Source organism: Glandiceps talaboti, chromosome 7, assembly GCF_964340395.1.
Source record: "Glandiceps talaboti chromosome 7, keGlaTala1.1, whole genome shotgun sequence".
In the NCBI taxonomy this organism is placed as follows: domain Eukaryota; kingdom Metazoa; phylum Hemichordata; class Enteropneusta; family Spengelidae; genus Glandiceps; species Glandiceps talaboti.
The window spans coordinates 3,179,186-3,200,459 of NC_135555.1; the positions used below are offsets into that span (position 1 = coordinate 3,179,186).

At 33.2% G+C, this 21,274-nt stretch overlaps 1 protein-coding gene across 2 annotated transcripts; it reads left to right on the forward strand.

The window, feature by feature from the left end:
* The first annotated feature begins 817 nt into the window (after positions 1-817).
* On the forward strand, positions 818-21,207 carry LOC144437534 (vesicle-associated membrane protein-associated protein A-like). Of its 2 annotated transcripts, none has more exons than XM_078126481.1 (6): positions 818-987; positions 2,921-3,073; positions 6,838-6,941; positions 13,573-13,653; positions 18,694-18,891; positions 20,415-21,207. In XM_078126481.1, exons 1-6 carry the CDS (start codon positions 930-932, stop codon positions 20,577-20,579), a joined length of 759 nt encoding a protein of 252 aa, XP_077982607.1. In that variant the 5' UTR covers positions 818-929; the 3' UTR covers positions 20,580-21,207. The 2 variants fall into 2 exon arrangements, with proteins under 2 accessions (XP_077982607.1, XP_077982608.1); XM_078126482.1 differs by having other exon boundaries at positions 18,721-18,891.
* Positions 21,208-21,274: the final 67 nt, after the last annotated feature.

Below are 21,274 nucleotides of genomic sequence, written 5' to 3' on the forward strand. Positions count from 1 at the left end.
CACTAGCAAGAAATAATAATAATAATAATAATTGTTTATTATAGTGACATGAGGTTTACCTGAAAAGTTTACATTGACAGAAAAAAAGAACAATAAGTAATAACACCTCCCAGCCCAACGAGTGGACTTATTAGTCACCTCAACGGTAATTTACAGAACAAAAGGTAATATAGTCAAACAGCTAAGCACAGAAAATCAAATAACAAGTCAACTTAACCTGTATAAACAGTTTTTTGCGTTTAAGAAATTCCGCTTCAATAAATTTGGCCGTAGGCTTTCACATTATCCTGAAGTAATACTATATAGCTTAAACTTATCACCAATAGGAAGAACATTGAAGGTCGCTACGTCAATGAAATCAAAATACAAAGCTCGAAGATCTGAATAAAATTTACAGTGAAAGAGGAAATGACTTTCATCTTCTACAGTATCTGTATCATCACAAAGCTCGCACACTCTCCTGTCAACCGGTTCATGACGAAACCTACCAGTTTCGATACGGAGAGGCAATACACCGGAGCGAAATTGTGCCATTATTGGCATTAATGAACGTTCACTCCGTGACAGATTTAACAACACATATTTTTTCAGTTTTATACTCTCCTTTAAACTGTTGAAAGAAATAACTATCGACTCTGAGTCCAGTGGTTTTAAATATGGCATAGGAAAGCTGGAAAGAGGCGGGGTGGTGACGAGTCCCCACGAGACCCACTTGTCTGGCGTACGCACATAGTCGGACTTACACTCCGCACTCGCACTCAGTACCTGAATTGAAATTACCCATCAGTCACTGCGTTATGCTACGTCACCAATTTGGTGAGCCTCGAATTCGATCGTGGCTACGATATTCGTGTGACCGGGTGGTGGAACCCGCAAATTAATTGCATGTTATTCACTTTTCTCGGGTTCTGCTGTCTTAGATTTTAGATATGTCGAAAACTGAACAAGTACTGGTATTAGAACCTAGTTCAGAACTTAGGTTTAGAGGTAAGTACAAAAAATAACACACTGAATATTGCACGGATATAAACAGTAGACTGATGTGTCCGCCATATTTGAGTAGATCGTGATTCGTGATCAATTTTGTACAGACACTTGCGTAGATGGATTTTTACGAATCTAGTGTAATTATGTAGATGCCCCTTTTATTGATTTTAGACTCATTAACATTCAGTGGTTCCTACATATTCACATCTGCATTAATATCGTTTAACTACACATGTACATGGCGTAGGCCCTAGTGAAGCTGCTTTCTTATGCAGAACTATTTTTTGCACAACTAAAATAGATCATTAAAATGATAAGATGTGAGGGTTGTCCATCAATGGCATCATCATGAAATGTGCAAGCGTGTGTTATATGTCCTAACTGTCAATTTTGACATTTCGTTCTGAAGAACAAACCCTTTTTACCCTGTACATGTATGAAATAACTAGGATGCCATAATATTATAATTTTTATATGAATTGTAATTTTGGTGTTTCTCTAATGTACATATTGTAAAATTCACCAATATCGTCACCCCATTTTAATTTTTTGAAATGATATTCATCTGTTTCTGTATTCAGGCCATTTTTACAAAGTATGGTGCCCTGTTAAATGAACATGTAACATGTTGTCAATATAACAAGGAAATGGAGGCTAAAGCTGCTAATTTATAGACCAACAAAAAATCCAACAATATTATTTCCATATATTTTGACTAGATAATTTTTGAACAATATAACAATAATAATAGAAAATGATCAGCACAAAGGTTATAATTTAAATTGTGCTCTTTTACCTAAGGTCAAAGTCTGCATACAGTATATCGCACCATGAACTCATAACCAGATTTTGAATACCAAAGCCCCAGATAAAAAATATCCCCTTGTGTGTTTTGTTTTTAAAGCCCCCTAAAATGAACTCCATTCAGTATCCATTGTGATAGTGTAAGATGTTATGTGAGGGGATTGACAAACTTACATGTAAAGATGTATTTGGGAATGTGTAAATGAAAAGCTGTTTTTCACAGATAATTAGTCATTATTGAATGATATATTCATGATATTTTATTGCTTTTGTATGTTGAAAAATACATGTAATAATGACTATATATATATAAATTACTAGCACAATTACTTGTTAATTTGTGATAACATATTCATCATAATGTTTTGATTGCTAGATCAGGGCTCAAAGCTCATCCAAAGGTAGATGAGCAGTACATGTACATGTTGAAAACAACAACATCATCATGATCACAGTCTAAATATTTTTCCTTTTTTCAAAATTATTCAAATGACAGACATGATCAAAATGTTCATATACTTGTGTACACAAAATGACTTAAGTATTTTGTCAATCACAATTCAAAACAAAGTTACAAGGTAAACTTGATATGTAAAAGTTCATTGCCCTCCCAAATTGTACATTGTGACTCAACCTACATTGTACCTACAGTTGACTACCAAGGTTCAACATTCATGTAGTCTCTAGCTCTAAATATAGCAACAGGAATATTTGTATAAACATGCCTTATTCAAAATGTGATTATTTTACCCTCTTGATGTACAGTGAAAATGATCTAACTGTAGGTGTGTAGTACACAGCAGAATAGTGTACAGTGGCTCTGGTAGTAAACAGATCTTACAATGATATCTTGCATATTTGTTGATGGCAGGGAAAATATGCCAGTCATGTCAAGTGGTATAGAGAACACTAGGAAAACTGTTCTATTTATGTTTATAGCAGATTTACAGATATCTGCAGCGTTATAGATTCTACATGATTGCTAGTTGGGGACTGAAAAAAGTTTTCCTAGGCTTTGGAGCAGCTCCCATTTTGTAGAATTAGATACAACTTAGTCACTGGGAGACAGGGTCTTTCAGTTTGAAACTACTGGTACATGTATAACAAATATTGACTTTTGCTTCATCAGGCCCGTTTACAGATGTTGTCTCGTCAAGTCTCAAATTAACCAATCCCACAGAAAAAAGAGTATGTTTCAAAATCAAGACAACAGCACCTAGGAGATACTGTGTTAGGCCCAACAGTGGCATTGTTGAAGGCAATTCATTTGTAAATGTTTCTGGTAAGTATACATATGTGTTTAATTTACGTTTGACTTGATTATATATCCTTCAGTCAGAAGCTCTTTTGTCATCTGTTAAAATCAGTTGTTTGGTTTATTCTGACAGCTTGTATATACATTTGGTTCTTTGAAGATATGCCACTTTTAATTGAAATAAGCAAACATGTACAGGAAATCCATAGTGTCATAGTGTTTTATAACACCAAAAAAATAATGTCAAATACAACTAGGTCCTCACCATCCTGGAAGTGTCAGCATACTACTAGTAGTATATGATATCTCATGTGTGCTACAGCATAAAATGTACTTGCTCTTAGCTGTGTCCTACGGAAGGAGTCACAGGTCATACAAAAAATTGTATTGTGTGATTTTAAGCTAACTTGTGTCTACCTCTAGATAGAGCCCATATGTATTTACTATAAATGTACCCCTTAAGTTAACCATCTTTTCTTAGAGCAGATACTGTGTGGTGGCAAGAGTTTTGTACAATCTCTTACTTAGACCATATAAATGGAAAAATACCATAACATTGCCAGCACAATGTAGTCGGTACAACAAACTTACAGCCTAGCAGCTATTTGTTAATGACAATTTTAAAATCTGTAAACCAGTGATCAGGTGTTATATCTCCATTCCTTGTCATTCTGTGACACATTTGGAATCTATTTGTATAGTTGACAATATTCAATTTAGTAAATGTACATTCAGCTGTACTTGTCCACACTGGGTAGAGTAAACAAGAACATTGAATTGAATATATAAATGTCACATTTTTCAGTCTGTGCAGGTAAAGCTTAGAATTCGCTGACTTCGGTTATGTTGCCTTTATACAAGTTAACCTTGATGAGTTCAAAGCCATAACACTCCCCAGTTGCCTAGAATCCAGTTGCAATGTGTGAGATTTTGTTCTCGCCTTTCCCCTATCACGTCTAACATTTTGCTAGCAGCCATTTATTCAAACTTAAAATTAGATTTCAATTTAGTGCAGCACTGAAAATGGTAATGATATGAATAATTTGTATAGGTCAACCCTCCAAGTTTGTGCCAATCATGTGGTAACACTATTGACCGTGCCTCACAGTGGGAAAAATTTAAAACCGAATAAAAATTTGCGCCTGATTTCAGGTCAAATTTTCATTAAATTAGACAGCAACCCCTGCATGGTAGGGTAAAACAAGAGCAAAATCCCCTCATGACTGGATTCTAGACAAACTCCCCAGTCCTTGTAGCAACATCATCAGAACTTGGAAATGGATTAAAAATGTAAGAGTCTATTCTTCAGTATGTGTATGAACAATATGTACAGTACATTGTCAACTTGTGTCCCAAGGTTACTGTACATGGACATGTATTCTGTACATTCTGTGATTTCTTGAAAACAGATAAATGTCATTTATTCTGTTGTCATGGACAATTCTGTGGTTTCCTATGAAGAAATAGTGTGCTACTCTATTTCTACATTGATAGCAGAATTGCTATAACAAAGATTTTAATCAGTCATGGTTATTGTATACATAACACATTATTATATAATGAAAACAGTAGCATTGGAAGTACAGTGTGCTGATATTCAGTATGATTTAAGATACAGATTTAGACATGATATGTAGTTTAGTGTTGACTGAGGGGAGGGGAGGGGGTGGCACCATACAGACCATTCCTATATGGTTATGATACCAAATCTTATGAATCAAGAATCACTTATAAATAACGATCATATGAACATGCTGAAAGGAAACCATTTGTGTGGTAGACATCACTAAAATTGACAAAATTATCATGAAGGACAATACTAGTATGGCATTTTGAACTATGGCCAAAGAACTGAATAGTAATATTTATGTGCCAACTGTTATGTAATCAGTGCCTTTATGACATGAAGAGGTGGAATATGATGATAATTGATGAAAAATTGGACATACAACTTACATTATATATACATCATTCATATATTGATTCAGTACAGACATACATATACTGTATTTTATATCTCAATTACACAGTATATAATCAAAGTTGTTGATTGTAAACAAGATGTAATGGAACATTTCTGTCCAGTCATTATCTGTCATATCATCATATCATATCCTTGCCATTAGTTGTGTACAAATTATATGTGACACTTAAATTCATGAGACCATCATTTATCTGTGATGGAGAGGGTGTTATAATAGATAGATCGATGAATTTGTATGTCATGACATTATTACCAGGCGTCACTCTATTACTGGTAGGCACCTGTTGTCCCATATGCATTCTATTATATTAGTAGTGATAGTTTGCAGTTCTTCAAAATTAGAGACTCACCTGAAAGCAACTATAAGCTTACAAGGAGTTAAATTTGAAAAAAGATACAAGTACATAATATTGAAAAGTGTGATCAACAGTGTGCCCTCTAATGATAGCCAAATTTTGTTGAGTCAAAATGATAAAAACTGGCGTTTCTTTTGAGTCACCTCATAGTAAGACCTCTTAAGAGATAGGGGAACACCAAATTTTGGTGCGTCACTAGAAATTGTGTGTGTCAGTGACACGTCAAATTGGCTTAGAGGGCACACTGATGATTGAGAATACAAAACAAATGAACAAGAATATGGAGATGTAGGTTTTGCACAGCTGTCAAGTTTGCCATCCCTAGGGCCATGCAAAATAAGAAATGGGATGTAAGGTTACTGCCAATTGCCAATTGACTAGTAGAGTAAGCAATATGATCCACATTTTGATTATTAGAATACTGGGGTAAACAAAAGATATAGAGACCATGAGCAGGGTTGTTTGTGATGGTTAGGATAAATGCATGTCATTGTGGGGAGGCTGTCATACATTTGTACACACATTGTGATCTGATCTAGGTATTCATAACAGTAGAAATAAACCAAAATTTGCAAGTATAGTATTTGTTAAATATTGTTAATTAAATTGCCCCAAAAACCCTTACATCAACATCAAGAAATCTAGTTTGTCAACAGTTATTGCTGTCTTGAGGAATGACATGACAAATGACAGATGAAGGATCACGTGAGTCTGATTGTCATGATTACTCATCACAACCAGACTGAGACATAAACATTGAGAAATAAAGGTCACCTACCCCAGAGATCAATGTTTCAAAATTGAGAAGATGTGTTCTCAGTCCATGAGTTTATGTCCTAACATTATTTGTTTATTTTATGTAGTCTTGAAGGACTCTTGAGTAAGATTTCAAAACAAAGCATGTTGGCTTTAAGAGAGGGACATCTCATTTGTCATTCTACATCATACTTTCATGTGGAATGTTTAATCTTTTGAAGCATATCTCATAAAATTGATAAGGACAGTAGATTCTTAGGGACTTTCTAATCTAAAGGCTTATAACAACTTCACATGGTAATGGAAGGTTTTACTTTGTAAATAAAATGTATTAAATATAGTATATTGAGATGTATTGTAATTACAGTATTGACATTTGTGCTCTGCTTTGTTTTCTAGAACGCGGTGATTGATATGTTTATAAGTACAATTTTTAGACACCTAGTGTATATTAGATTGTAATGCAGTATACTCTAATATAATACAATACATTACAATATAATATAATACAATATAATATAATATATAATGTAATGTAATGTAATGTAATGTAATGTAATGTAATGTAATGTAATGTAATGTATGTAATGTAATGTAATGTAATGTAATGTAATGTAATGTAATGTAATGTAATGTAATGTATGTAATGTAATGTATGTAATATGATATAAAGTGTGTTGTTTGTTTTATTTCAGTAATGTTACAGCCTTTTGAATATGATCCCAATGAGAAGAATAAACACAAATTCATGGTACAGACTATGTTTGCACCTCCTGGAGATATTGATCAAGATTCAATTGTAAGTTCATTATATATATTTTCATTTTAGCATTACATGGGTCAGCTGTTCATGACACCTTATTTCTTGCATATTAAATGATAGTATACCATGGTACAAAAAATGTAAGGCTGTACTGTACATTTGTATATAAATGGACCCCAGTGTACCCTCTAACGATAGCCAAATTTTGTTGTTGTGGGTCAAAATGATAAAAACTGGCATTTCTTTTGAGTCACCACATTATAGTAAGAGATAGGGGAACTCCAAATTTTGGTGCGTCACTTGAAATTGTGTGTCAGTGGCACATCAAATTGGCTTAGAGGGCACACTGATGGATCCTATGTTTAATGTAAAAGTGCAGGTGTGCAAATGAGTAATGTATTCATTTTCAAGTGCTTTGCCAATGTTGCCAAACATATTATTTAATTAATCATTCTTTTGTGGTGATACAAAACTGAAGAGTCATTTTAACAAAGTGTATTTTGTAGCCAAACCATTCAGTACCACTGCACAGAACAATGCTTCTGATATTGGTGTGTTATAAATTGGATTGATTGGTTGGTTGTTTAATCAATTAATCAGTTCTTTATAGCAGTCAGGAATTTAGAAATCACGACTTGTTAAGTTCACATATATAAAATGCAAATCCAGTACAAATGCCTACTTTGTTACGAGTGAGATATCACTTAACATACTGTAGACAACAGCCTACTCAACACACAGAATATTTTAATGCATTCAAAATAAAAATCCAATTTTCTTATGAAGTCTAATAAATAATTGTTAAATGTAGTTTCCACTAAGACTGCATGTTGATAACTTTGTTAGTGGTAAATTTTCTTGCACAATATGATCTGTCTCTGTTAATTTGTAACTTTCATGATGTAATACTTCTTCATATCCAAGGTACAGATAAGAGGCGATATATTGAAATTAACGGAGTTAGAGGATTGTTTTTCATTGGAAATAGACAGACTGACAAACAGATTTACACACACACACACACACACACACACACACACACACACACACACACACACACACACACACTCACACACACACACTCACACATACACACACACACACACATACATACACACACACACACACACACACACACACGTCCATGATACTTCAGTTGCAGCATAATTTTACAACATAATTGATTATGATAAAATGCCCATTACATGTACTTGTCTGTAATAATATACATTTGTAGTCAGAACACTTGGTGATTTAGCGAGATCTCAATAATAAAATAAATCATGGGATTAAATGATATTAAATCCTTGCATGTATGAATATTTCTAAATTGTGCATAGCCCATTATACATTTCTCTCACTGAGAAGGCAGATTTTGGTTGGTTTTACATTTGTACATTATTATGTACTGTACTTGGATTTTGCTGTTTAAATCAATCATGTATTTAAAGTGGTTGAATATAAATTATGTACAGTACAGAGTGAATATAATACAGCTGCAGCTATTGCATACATCAACACACCAGTAGTCAGTGTATGGGTGAATATAATACAGCTGCAGTTATTGCATACATCAACACACAGGCACAGTCAATGTATGGATATATGTACAGTGAATATAATGCTGCAGCTATTGCATACATCAACACACAGACACAGTCAATGTATGGGTGAATATAATATAGCTGCAGTTATTGCGTACAACACACAGGCACAGTCAATGTATGGATATATGTACAGTGAATATAATACAGCTGCAGTTATTGCGTACAACACACAGGCACAGTCAATGTATGGATATATGTACAGTGAATATAATACAGCTGCAGTTATTGCATGCAACACACAGGCAGTCAATGTATGGATATATGTACAGTGAATATAATACTGCTGCAGCTATTGCATACATCAACACACAGACACAGTCAATGTATGGGTGAATATAATACAGCTGCAGTTATTGCATACATCAACACAAAGACACAGTCAATGTATGGATATATGTACAGTGAATATAATACAGCTGCAGTTATTGCATGCAACACACAGGCAGTCAATGTATGGATATATGTACAGTGAATATAATACTGCTGCAGCTATTGCATACATCAACACACAGGCACAGTCAATGTATGGATATATGTACAGTGAATATAATACTGCTGCAGTTATTGCATGCTACACACACAGGCACAGTCAATGTATGGATATACAAGCAGTGTAGAGTGAATATAATACAGCTGCAGTTATTGCATGCAACACACAGGCAGTCAATGTATGGATATATGTACAGTGAATGTAATACAGCTGCAGTTATTGCATACAACACACAGGCACAGTCAATGTATGGATATATGTACAGTGAATATAATACAGCTGCAGTTATTGCGTACAACACACAGACACTGTCAATGTATGGATATACAAGCAGTGTAGAGTTGTATGGATATACAAGCAGTGTAGAGTGAATATAATACAGCTGCAGTTATTGCATATATCAACAAACAGGCACAGTCAGTGTATGGATTTGAAAAACAACATCCTGCCTGATGACTATTATTATTGGCAAAATTCCAATGTTGGATATTCTACTGTTCTGAGAACAGTAACACTAACAGCGGGTTTGGATTTGGTACTGTATACAGGTACATGTAGCATTTAACTAAGTCCTTTCAATCCTAACCTTAAGGCTTTTGAAAAGAAGGGGATTTAACCCTGTGATTTCTGGAAAGTGTGCCTCACCTATATTTCAATTAGCATGTTCAATTGTTATGCAAATTTACCATACACCTATAGAAGTAGTTTTTCCTGGAAGAGAACACCTACATACATACATACATGATGATGTCAGCATGAACGCCCATCATAATCTCTACATTGAATCATTTAAAAAGAATCTTTGAAGTAAACATTTATCTAACCAATAATATATGATAGGCACAGATGTGTTAATTTTGATGTTGTAGTAGAAAATATTTTACTGAAAATATGAAAATATTTAGGTAAGAGGAAATAGTTGTGATTTATAAATACATCCTGTCGATGTGTTTTCATACAGAGACAGAGTATTCAACACTATAGTTGATATGTCTAGTGCCATGGTCTGATCAATAATGTGCAATGTATAATCCAGATGCACTAAGGATGACTTGTTTTATTAATTATATCTATCACCTGCAGCTTTTTTACTGTGTCAACGTCAAAGTGCAAGGTTAATCTTCAAAGAAAGGAAACCTGCTGATTTGTGCTGTTTTACTTCAGGGCAGTCAGTCATTAATTGCAACCTGATTAATACAAATGTGTATGTGAATATAATATTTTGGTACACTTAAAATGTATGTATATTTGCAAAAGTTCTATTAATTTATGAATATCACAGGTATTCTTCAGATGCATGTTGAGATACATGTACATGTACACTTAGAAAGTATTAACATTTATAATTTATTCTGAGACAGTATCAGTAAATGTGTACATGTAACTGATGAACTGAGGAAATAATGCAATTTTCAGAGTCATTATATTAAGAGAGAATATTGATAGACATTCTTACCAGTATTCAATAAACAATAGTGTATAGTTAAGAAAGTCAACCCAAATTTTTTACTTGCCATCAGTAATGGTCAGTGAATGTATAACCAATACTACTAAGTTTTGCTATATATTGTATATCTTCCTTTCTTGTCTCTATAAGCCAAGACATGACTTAGGGAGGGCAATGAGAGGTCAATGTTTAGATTGATGGTGTTGTGTATATTTAGATGTATGGCTTCATTATGTTTGTATCACTATCAAGCACATTATTCATACATTTTGATGTAATTAGGTGTAATAAATATTCTTGTATGCTTATGTATATTTCAATTATTTGTGTAATTTGGAAATATTTTGAAAATTAAAAACCTTTCTCTGTGGATTAGAACAGTGTGTAATGCTGTGGTAAAACATTTGGACATGCATTCAATTGCTAATCATTAAAAGAATTGACCAGACATGTCTACAATGAACATGTATTTACGACAAAGAATGAACACAGCCTTGAACTTTACAGCTAGAAATTTATCATGTAGATGTAGATGAAGGTTCATAACATTAAATGCTAGTATAGTAGTCCATTGCATGGTTGTGTAGAATACTGATGTCGTGTGGACTGAAGAGAGGGCAGACAAGACTGGAATGTTACATGTATTATGTTTACACTACATGTCTGGATGAGTTCATCTTGATCTCTCTACAGTACTGAATTCAGCTGGCATTCAGTTTGTCCTGTAATGAAAGATGAAATGTTTTGTTGTGGTTCAGAAATATAAGAAATGGAGAGAAAAAAATACTTCCTTACCATATAGTAAGGGGTAGGAGAAAGCTAAATTTGATGTGGCATAACATGTCAGTAGTGGTTCAAAGTTGTGTAGAGGACACTCTAATTATAGATTAGGTTGCCATGTTTAAATATTACAATCATTATGTTTTTGCATATGATTGCTGATATCAAACTTTGGTCATTGCCCTGACAATAGTTTGCTGAAGATACTATACAAACAGATGGCAGACATCAGTAACAAGAACTACATATATGTAGAAAAGATTATGTACAATGTATATATATGTAAATGTACTTGAATAGAAAGTTATGTATTTACTTTGGTGTAAATATTGAGTACTAAATGTATATCAGTCTTGGTCAGCTCATTTACATGTACATGTAAGAGTAGATTGTAGAGCTCATAGACTTAAAAGATCTCCCCATAAAAGGGGGATTTTGTTGTAATTTTAAAATTCTTGTATTAACAAAGAATGTAGGGCGGATTCTAGGACCACTGTAGAGGCAGATTTTATGCATGTACTGCTTCAGTAACAAAACATTGCATTTGTTGGGAAGTGAAAACAAGAGTGGGTAGCACTTGTTTATCAGGTTTCATGCATGAAAGTGTATCCTGTTGTAAGAAACCACAAACACTGTATTGATGTTAACATGACCTTGTAAAAGTGACTTAAAAGAAGTACATGATAAACTACAATCAGGCCTTGTATAATAAACGATTGTGGCTGTATAGCTTTCGTTCCTATGTAACTGAATAGAACATATTACTAGTATTTATGGATCATGTCAACTTGATATGAATACTGGATCAACCACAACAGAATATTACATGTATATTGCAATTACTATAATAATAACCAAATGAAGAATGTCAATAAACAACAACAGGATGTTATTAGCTATTGACAATATAAATCCAGGGTCTCCACATGTCATAACACAGTTATAGTTTGTGTAGATTTATAGAATACATGTACGTGACAGATGTATTCTTTAATACTTCAAGGCATGTAGATTCACAGTGACAAATGGTGACCAACTGAAAATTAGAGGGGGGTGTTGAATACTGCATCACCAGTACATGTGTGTGTATTGATTTATACTATACCAGTCAATATTATAGTATATACTATATCATTATGGTGATGAGTTGGAGGTGCCCAGAAATCTAGGGTTGTAGCAAGCACTGACTACCATGATGTTTATCATTTTATTTATACAACATAGGTGGAAGGTGACAAGTACACACATACTGTACACACTTTCCCCTTGTGTTCTTTAATATTAATATACTAATGTACTCTTTGATACTTCTATTTTTGAGTTCAGCTGTTTCAGGTCACATTTCTAACACCAAGGGTATACATTACCATTCACAGTTATTAGGACTTAATGAGCTAATGAATTGTCTTAGCTCACTGCCATCCTCTTTACATGTATCTTCAACAAATTTATTTACATTTTTGACATGCATAGGTGCATTGTTGTATACATACATGTAATTACATATTGTACATTACCATCATAGCAATTGCTTTGTTTCATTGAAAAGTATTTCAGAAATGCTGTGTGATAATTGTATCTACATGTTCATATATGCCATAACTTCTCACACATTTTTTTTATTAATTTGGTACTGTGCATATTGTACCATTTTTATTTCAGCTTTGTAGCCACACAGTTGGCAAGTCTTGACAGAGTCAAAAGTGTCAGAAAAATATACATGTAGAATTTTCCATTGACATGTTCAGTTCCTAATATTTGCCATTGATATGTTCATGTATATTTTCTTTACGCTCTGAAAAAGGGATGTGGTAGCATAATCACCATATCTTATGTGTTAATATTTATACTTTATATTTTAAGCAGTACTGTATAAATTGTCTTATGCCTATATATATTACTTCAAATACCAATATTTAGTTCTGAATACATTTTTACCTCAGAACTTGTAAACATTCACATATATACATGCATAGTAGACGTACATGTATACATTTTCAGGTCCATGTACATGTATATGAAACATACAGAAACAGTGTATGTTAGAAAAAGCTGGAAATGTTGCATGTTTGCAGAATTGGTGACTTGTAAAGCAGAATTTCCTGACTGTTGTAAAAACTGTAAAAGGATATGTTTCTGCTGCTGAATGTTGTAGACAACAATTCATGCTTGACTGTTGTAGAAGTACATGTAGATTATACAAAATGTATGTGGAATCAACCCTAAAGCAGAACTTTGCTAGTTACATGTAAATGGTAGATCTCCTGATTGCTGTCTTGATCCCAAGACCCACTGTAGTGTCCTAATCTCACTGTAGTGTCCTGCTGTTATTGTTCTCTGTAGTGGAAAGAAGCCAGTGGTACAGATTTGATGGATTCGAAGCTGAAGTGTGTATTTGAACTGCCAGTGGATTCACAACAACAGGTAGGCTTTGCAACACTGCATGTAAATCATGTACTGTATGTACTGTCCACTCTACTAACTTTGCATGTTGTGTGACTCTCTCTCTTTTATGGCCCTGGTAAATGCATGGACTGTTGTTCCAATCTCTCAGCTCCCTGTGGATCTTTATCAACATTTTGCACACACATGATGCATATACATACCGGTACATGCTTGGTTTACAGGATATTGGTGAAATAACATCCAAGGAGGATGCTGTGAAGTACTCAGCATAAACATATTTCTTTTTCTTTTTTAAGGGAAGGTTTTGTAATTTAAATGTTATTTAAATAGAATTTATTGATTTTAAAAATATTCAACAAACCCAAATCATTACAATATTTTTTCTGAATGAGAAGACATAGTTATATTCCACAGGTTACACTTTATGAAACATATCAATATTCAAATTTGGAATATTGCAAAAAAGTCTAAGTAATTCAAATAACTCATACATGAAATACTTGAATATTTTGCCTACATCAAAATGAAAGATGATCTTGAAGTATACAGCAATATCTATCATCATCTACAACTGTTAAAATAAAAGTGAACTATTTATATCATGAGTGATATTAGTTTCATGAACAACATCCATAGGTATGCTCAATGATATTTTCCTTGGACACGATTCTTAATTAATTAATTTTACCGTGATTGTTTTTATCAAATTTGTGGAAACAAAATATGTATATTTTTGGACGAATATAAATTTATATATAACCCTGACCTTTCTTATTGCTAGGGAATAATTTTCCTTCATGTCCCAAGGAATATTGTGTTTCTTATAGCCCTTCATCTGAAATGTATCTTAAAATAATAAATACACTCTCTACATATAGCATCAGAGTGATTTAAGAGAAAAATATTCAGCAACATATTGAAACCTTCCCATGTATGATATCGTATGACTCGTTTCACGACTATATGAGACGCAGAAAATGGTGTCTTTCTTTATCAAATTATCGATTGCAAAGAATGTCTGGTACAAAGTAGATTTATATACTGTATTGCAAGATTTATACAATGAGTTCAACGAACTTTTCAAAGCAGCAATCAATGATTCAATACGTTCTTTTCATTTCATTATACATGTACGTCACACCAGTTCTTTTCATTTAGTACTGATACTTGATTTAAACCTGAATATGCTAAAGTAACCATGACATTGATCTTATTATCAGTACAGATGTCGCTAACAATCAAATAGAATCTACTGATACAAATTTGAAGAAATTATAATAATTAAGATATTTTAGAGAATTATGGCAGGGTCAGAGTATTTTGAATGACTTGATGTATGATTGATGATAATTGAAATTGTTGCCATACAGATGATTAATTTTGATATCTGTTGTTGTATATGTCAATTTATCGCCATACATGTACTGATGATTCCATAATACATAATATATGTACATAATACATTATATATTTTGAGTCATACTGAGTACCTTGCTGTGAATTTCTGTATATAAATATGTGAGGGGACAGGCCCAGACTAGCTGTAAGCTATTACCTGACTCCCCCATTTACCCACTGTTATATTTATTTGGGGTAAATAAACAGATTATAATTCCCTGTATCATGAGGCACTTATGTTGACCTGACATAGTTACATCAGTATGGCTTCCGAGTAGCAGCTTGTCTCAGCTCTCTTTCTATAACAGAATATTAAACCTTGGAATTTTCTTAATCTATTTTGAAAGGTATTGTAAGTGACATGGTTGTATAAATATTAATAAGTCCAATCTTTGTGTTCAAATGTTAGCATTCATATTTATTGGGAAATTGTAACAAATTTATATAGTTATTACAATGTATTAGAAGTATGGAGAAGGGGGAAGGGGCTGAAGTCTCTTCTGGGATGATAATTTATCAATAATAATGATAAATTTAATTCATTATGAGTCAGTTCTTTGTGAGATGGAGTTCTCGGCACAGAGTGATTAGATGGAAATAATTCTTTCTAATTCTAAACTACCATACAAGTGATTTGTCACTGCTGGATAGATGTGATTTGTCATGAAGTCAAGCACATAATTGATGCATTCAGTTCCTCTCAACAGCTGTAGATAGTTTAACAAAACATTATTATCTGTGTGCAACTCAGCTAAGTGACACAGAGTTAGGGCAAAATATTTGTACATGTCTGTGCATGTATGATGAATATGAAAAATAACTGATAAATCTATATGGTTAATTACTATATATGTCATTGAGTTTGTGTTTTCATATATGTATACACACAGACACACACACACACACAGACACACACACACACACACACACACACACACACACACATAAAGAAGGAAATCATGGATTCTAACTTGTTAAAATTTTGATATATTAGGGAGGATATCAAAGTTCCATCGAAGGGAAATTTGAGTTATAGCAAGCACTGATACTGTGGTGGTCAATCAAGTTATTTTGGGTCAGAAGAATTCTTTATCGTGTTATGAATACATCTATTTATACAGGATATATTTAGATCTGTCAGCTATAGGTGCTGACCTAAAATTTACACTTAGACTAATTATCTTGATGTTATTTTTGTTCTTTTACAAAACCAGTAACATAAGTCAGTGATCTCAGTGTATCTTTTCATAAGAAGCAATCATTACAAATTACCTTTCGTTTTCACAATTCATATATTTTTAGTTATAGTCAATGATAATTAATCACTTTGAAAATATGGAGTATAATTTGAAATATGATATAATCAGTCACCTTTAACCTCTGACATTGTCATAGGAATAGTACAAAATTCACATCAGTGTACACATATATGGTGATTAAATGCTGCTAGAACTGTACTAAGGTGTATGAAAATGTATGTAAAATAGTCCTCTAAGATGGAAAGTTCGCCTAACGGTTTTAGCAATAACTGTTAATCAAAAAACGGAGGTTAATTAAGGTAACAACTGACTCATTTAGCTGCATGATCTTAACCTCTGTTTTTGATAAAGAGTTATTGCTCGAAACGTTACGCAAACTTTACATCTTAGAGGACTGTTTAACATACATTTTTATGTGGTGCATATTCTATCCTAGCTCACACATTTTCTGGAAAAATAATACATAAAATATACATTTAATCGTGAAATGAAAAAGAGAAAACTCGGCTAACATTAAAAATGAAAATTGTTATTTTATTTTATAATATATGTTTCTGATTGTGATTAGCATTATCATATTGATCAGACTTCTTACAGCATCAAGATTTGTTGTCACTTGAAAGATACATGCTATTATTAGTATTAGAAAAAAGACACGTTTAATAGCATTCAATTTGTAAAATAAATATTTGAAGGAAGTGATATTTTGCTACAGCAAATACATGCTAAGTGAAAGAGTTATTGATAGTTGAGTGGATGCCACTCTGATAGAGTTTTCATCAGAGTAAGACTAAAAATAGTCCATGTTATCAAAACACTAGATCTGTTGTGTATCAGTAGGATATTGGAATGGCTCTTTGCGTTTTAACTCCTGTAGTGCATAAAGAATAGGAAAAGATCTTTTTCAAAAATGACTTCTTACATGAGATGTAATATTTTTTTTTAAACTTGCTTAATATAGTGCATGAAGAATGGGAAGGGAGTTTTAAAATGATGACTCACAACAGACACAATTATTGTAAAATGTAGTGATTAGATGTTGCATAGATCCTGTTGTCATATCGCTCCATCTATATTACATAGATTCTATCAAAACAATGTAAATTTAAAACTAAGAAAATGTAGGGTTATGCTGTATGCAAATGTACTATGAATACATCAAACCATGTGTAAATATAAAAGCAGGAGAATATATGGGTATACTGTGTGCAAAGTTATTATGAATACAGAAATGCATCATAGAAATAGATGTTGATTGTCTATTTTGAAATTATCCTGCTTACTTTTTTTTTCCAAAGATAATCAAAAGAGAAAGTGAAAATAAAACCCTAAATATGAAAATGTATAATAGGTTATTAGATACAAAAAAAAAATGTGATGCGAATAGCATTGGCTTTAAATTTAATCAGAAAAACTATACACTTGTGGTAGTATCGGGGTAATCATGATATATATCCGATATACATGGTAATGTTAGGGGATTGTATTTTATTCATTCAATATAATTAAAATGAGATAGTTACAGTGCCAATTCTTCTCATTGTGCCAATGGTTCACCTTTCATCTCATCTCATCCATGAAAGCACTTATTTTAATGAAGGAAACCAAAGGATGTCCACTGATACTGATTAAAACTAAAAATCAGCTTTGTCGATATCTTTCTGTGCTTAAATGTAGACTATTTCAGTTGTCAATGGCTTTAAATGTTCACCAATACAGAAGATGGATTTATTGAGAGATTATACAAGTTGTCTTTGTAGTCAAGGGAAATTACTATAAAGTATAAGTTCATTCAGTCTAGTAATGTTATCGATGCAACAACACTCACTTTTCCTTTGAATTACACAACATCAGGATAAATATTATATATCATACTGGCTATGGTTTTGTAATATTTTCATTGAAAATGCGTGCATGTACATTTGTAATTTTGCAGATTTTGCTTGATGTTTGTGATTCAGTTATTGGGAGATGTGCCAAGTCATATTAGTTTAAAACTCTTGGTTTCATAACTTCAAACTTAAAATAGAAATTGCTGAATGTTTTGCATTGCAAAGTGTGTCTGTGGAAAACATTTTGTCACTTCTTACTCTTTTTTTCAGCGAATGTGTTGTGCTGTTTATGGCTATTGAAGACAGTTTGTCACTTCTTATTCCAGTAACAGTAATTTATTACAGATACAGTACGAGACCTTTACCTTGTTCATTCATATTTAACTATTAATGTACATTGTCAATGGTTACCACACTTTTAGCATGTTACATAAATTTGGTATATAGTTTATATCTGGTGTCAGTTATAAGTTTAGGTTGCTTTGTCCTATCACCTCCTAAGTCCTCTGTCCTCTTATCTTCCCTTCAATATTGGTTAATGGGGTGTGTTAACTTACTGTGTCTGACAGAATGATCTGGATTCTAACAAATATCAGGGTGGAAAGGACATGCAGACGAAGCCAAACATCAAGTCACCCGAAGCACGGGGTCAGAGTTCACCTAAAGCCACCAATGTTTCAGATCAAGACTTTCGAAGAGCAGTAGAGGACAATAAGCGACTTCAGTCAGAAATCAACCATCTCAAGCAAGAAAATACTGTTCTAAGGGTAAGTCAACATCTTGTGCAAAGACATTATGTTGTTCGATTGTCAAAATTTTTGCAGAGAATGATGGGTTTTCTAAGTTTTTGGAGACATTAACATCATTGCTTGATCAAGGTCTGTAGTAGAAATATGGAAGTGTTTTAAAGTTACCATTCCAGACTGACTATATTTCACTGTCTGATAATAGTTATATTTGCCAAAGTTTAAATGTCAAAATTTTATCATACAGAAAGAGAAGTAAGCATTATCTACATGCACTATTGCATGAATTAGTGGTAAACATGGATCTCAGCTGTATACATACATACATACATACATACATACATACATACACACACACACACACACACACACACACACACACACACACACACACACACACGCATGCATGCATGCATGCATGCATACATACATACATACATACATACATACATACATACATACATACACACACGACATGCATATATACGTGCATACATTACATACGTACACAGCAAGACAGACAGACAGACAGACATACCCATCACAGTATACATGTACATATTGTCTTTGTCACACACACACTGAAGCATTAGATAGTCATGCTTTGAAAGGACCAGGTTAGAGTAGGATTAATGACGTCTAGCCAAGCAACAGAATTGGTCCAGGCAGAAAAGAGAACAATGCAGTGACTGTGTAATCCTTATGGGTCCATTGATAAGAGGCTATGCAAGAACCTGGGATGGACATTTTGGCCGTATCATATTTATTAGATCTTTTTAACCATAGCTTCTTTTAAATTTATCTAGATCCATGCACATTTAATTGTGTCACTTGTTTGTGCCATTTAATTTGTTTTGTGGCATTTAGTGCTGTAGACAAATAATTCAATGAATTACAATTTTTACTTAAATTACAAATATATCGTAAATTATACCACATGCAAGCCAAATCGAATGTATTCAAACAGAAAATATGGATTTTGCATCCTTGTCCTTCTATGTCATGACAGCACACTATGTCATTGGTTCTGCAAGCCAAGTTGAATGTATTCAAACAAAAAATATGGAATTTGCATCCTTGTCCTTCTATGTCATGACAGCACACTGGTTCTGTAGTACTCAAAAATAAGTCAAAACATTCAAATTAGTATTGTTGTTTGTCCCTATTTCTCCTAAATTATACTTGCCAAGGTATGATTATATTGTTCCCAATATATTTGTTTGTTCAGCCTGAAAATACTCATGACTCAAGGGGTTGTAACTAACTGTCTTTTGTCTCATAGTGACAAGGCCCCTTTCATATACTAAGGTTACTTGTATTTTCCTTGGCTAAATGAAGAACACTATTGTAATGTGCTTTATTCATAGTAAATTAATACATACCAAAGCATGTTTCAGTGCTGAAGGCGTGGATATTATAGGCTGATCATTATGCAAATCACTGTTATTGATATGTAAATTATTATGTAAAATAACAGCCATCCTTGCAATCTATGCTGGGGAGAACTACTATATCTAATTCGTTCTACTTGTCTTTGTCTACAGGAGGATGGAGTCCGTCAGCGCAGAACAGGTGCCTCAGAAGATGACGACACCTTCAATCCCCATGTAGTCAAACAGCAGCAACAACAAGCATCAGGCTTCCCCCCAGTCCTCTATCTAGTTTTAGCTGTATTCTTTGGTATTGTTCTTGGCAAATTCGTTCTGTAAACAAAATCCTGCATCTGTCGTAAAATTCTAAATATGCAAATAGTTGAGTTGAAATAAGGTAAACTGTATCACCACTTCCCAAATTGCATGGAAACATACCCAAAAAAATTAAAACTTTCAGAGATAGATTACCTGTATTGCTTCCAAACATAGAACTTCTTGCGCTTACACTCCAAGAAAATATAGGAAATAAAAAATGGTATATCCAAGTAAGTGTCCAGAACTTAAATTTTGAACACCGCAGCTGTAAAATGAGGAATAAAGATCTCTTTTCTAGGTATCCTCAATATGTGTGTGGCACTATGTTTCTGGTACAGTTGCAAGTTGATGTAGCAATGTCATATAAAAGTAAACAAAACATGAAAAAAAAACACCACATCTTAAGATCTGTGTCGTCTTTACATCTTTATAATAATATTATTATTATCAACAGTTAGTCTTTCCTTAATATTGATTGACAGGAGAGTAACTGTAAATGCATTATATACAAATATTTTTCAGTAGACTTAGCACCATCAGAATTTTTTTTTTTGAAAAATGTAAGTAAGCTTTATGATTTTGACATTCAAGATGAAAATGAATCCTCAACCCCTTTGTATGTGTATGTATATGTATGTATGTATGTATGTGTGTGTGTGTGTGTGTGTGTGCGTGTGCGTGCATGCATGCATATGTATGTATGTATGTATGTATGT